Source organism: Limulus polyphemus, unplaced genomic scaffold, assembly GCF_000517525.1.
Source record: "Limulus polyphemus unplaced genomic scaffold, Limulus_polyphemus-2.1.2 Scaffold4455, whole genome shotgun sequence".
In the NCBI taxonomy this organism is placed as follows: domain Eukaryota; kingdom Metazoa; phylum Arthropoda; class Merostomata; order Xiphosura; family Limulidae; genus Limulus; species Limulus polyphemus.
In genome coordinates, this window is record NW_013670065.1 from 20,850 (window position 1) to 22,909 (window position 2,060).

Sequence of the window (2,060 nt, forward strand, 5' to 3'; positions counted from 1 at the left end):
ATATAGCATAAAAATAAGGGAGGATATGTGACAATCTTAGGGTTAGACAACCTGTGGTCTCTAAATATGAAGAAGTGAAATTTATAAATAGTTTAAATCTCAGAATTATTGTACAAAGATGAAAAAGGAGATGGATATTAAAATTAGAAATAATATAAACTTATACACTTCTTTAATGAAATGTTTTTGTTAAAGATGTTCTTACAATCTTTAAAAACACATGTATATATGTGTTACATATATATGGACCTATATCTGTAACTGAAAAACAAATACTTACTGGAGATTTATCAATTGAGTCAATTGAGGAGCTGCTGATGTTAAGAGCTGTAAATTGAGAATATTTATTATTTAAATCTCGCACTAATGGTTCCAAAGTAGTATTTGGTGAACCTTGTGGTGTAGCCGCGGTGTGGGTGATAATTGGTGGAAAGCATAACAGCTCACTAGGCATGGGATCAAACTTTTCGGATTTTGTGACATCAAACACTGGTGGATTAGACAACATTCTTGTCTCTGCACAAAAAAAAAGTCAACGTAAACAATATTAATATTTCGAAGGTGAGGTAAATACTCTACACTAGATGTAAAAAAAAAATTTCGTGATGCATGTGTTTATCAAAAAAAGCTAAAAATAATTGAGTGTTAATCTTGTAGAGAATGTTAAAAACGAGTGAAAATTAAATCAACAGACTCACTTGTGGATATTACAATCAAAACAACAGGTTAATGTTTATCAATATGCCTAGTAAATTACCCCAAACACTTAAATCTATATTTATGTTACGAACAAGGGACCTTGTTCCACCTAGGTCATTCCATCTACTATATTAAACTCTAAAATAAAAATAAAATACTCAAAGCCACCACTTATGATACAAATATTTAATAAGCACATCAGTAGGCAATCCATTCCAAAGGCCAATCACCCTGTCAGAAGAATACAGCTGTCTTAGCTGAAGATGACTCCTTCTCTCTCAAAATTTATATTTGTGTCCCCTAGTCCTACCATTCTAACTATTAAGTACAGAAAAAAAATGATGCACCAAAACTATTAGTTCCCTTAAAAATCTTAAACACCTCAATCAGAATTTATTGAAGTCAATGAATTTACTAGACACATTACCAAATTGGTATGTATGTGGTGTGAAAATGGGTAATCAACAAAAAAAGGTAATTTATTATGGGCTAACCTGATGCATGTGAGAATCTACAATAATTTAGAAAAATATTATTATTTTATGTTTGTAACTTAAGATGATAAGTAGTGCAGATTCACACACAATTACATGTACACTGTATGACCAATACCATAGTTTCACACACAATTACATGTACACTGTATGACCAATACCATAGTTTCACACACAATTACATGTACACTGTATGACCAATATCATAGTTTCACACAATTATGTATACATTGTATGACCAATACCACAGCTTCACACACAATTACATGTACATTGTATGACCAATATCATAGTTTCACACACAATTACATGTACATTGTATGACCAATACCATAGTTTCACACACAATTACATGTACACTGTATGACCAATATCATAGTTTCACACACAATTACATGTACACTGTATGACCAATATCATAGTTTCACACAATTATGTATACATTGTATGACCAATACCACAGCTTCACACACAATTATGTGTATATTGTATGACCAATACCATAATATTACACACAATTACGTGTACACTGTATGACCAATACCATAATTTCACACATAATTACCTGTATACTGTGTGATTAATACCACAGTTTCACACACAATTATGTTTACTCTGTGTGACTAATACAGAGGGAGTTTAAAACATACATAAATGTTAAGGTAAGAAAATGCAGGAATATTTTTTTTATTGTTAAGTAGGTCTCATCAGAGAACATCTATTTTAGAAACTGAAGAGTATCCTTAAAGATACAAAACCGGTATTTATGCTTAAATGTATGTGCGTTTATATTTATTTACTTGTTATAAATAAATGATAATAAAAGAGTTTGTAAAATCTTTTTATACACTTACAAATAAGAGTTCC

At 30.6% G+C, this 2,060-nt stretch overlaps 1 protein-coding gene across 1 annotated transcript in view; it reads right to left on the minus strand.

Annotated features, from left to right (window-relative positions):
• The window catches only part of LOC106471171 (voltage-dependent T-type calcium channel subunit alpha-1H-like), a gene marked incomplete at both ends in the record, with an annotated part of 63,840 nt that overhangs the window by 19,805 nt on the left and 41,975 nt on the right, over positions 1-2,060 (minus strand). The window contains 2 exons of the mRNA XM_013931759.2: positions 281-516; positions 1,759-1,816. Of these exons, the coding sequence (XP_013787213.2) occupies positions 281-516; positions 1,759-1,816 (294 nt within the window). The remainder of the gene's footprint in view (positions 1-280; positions 517-1,758; positions 1,817-2,060) is intronic.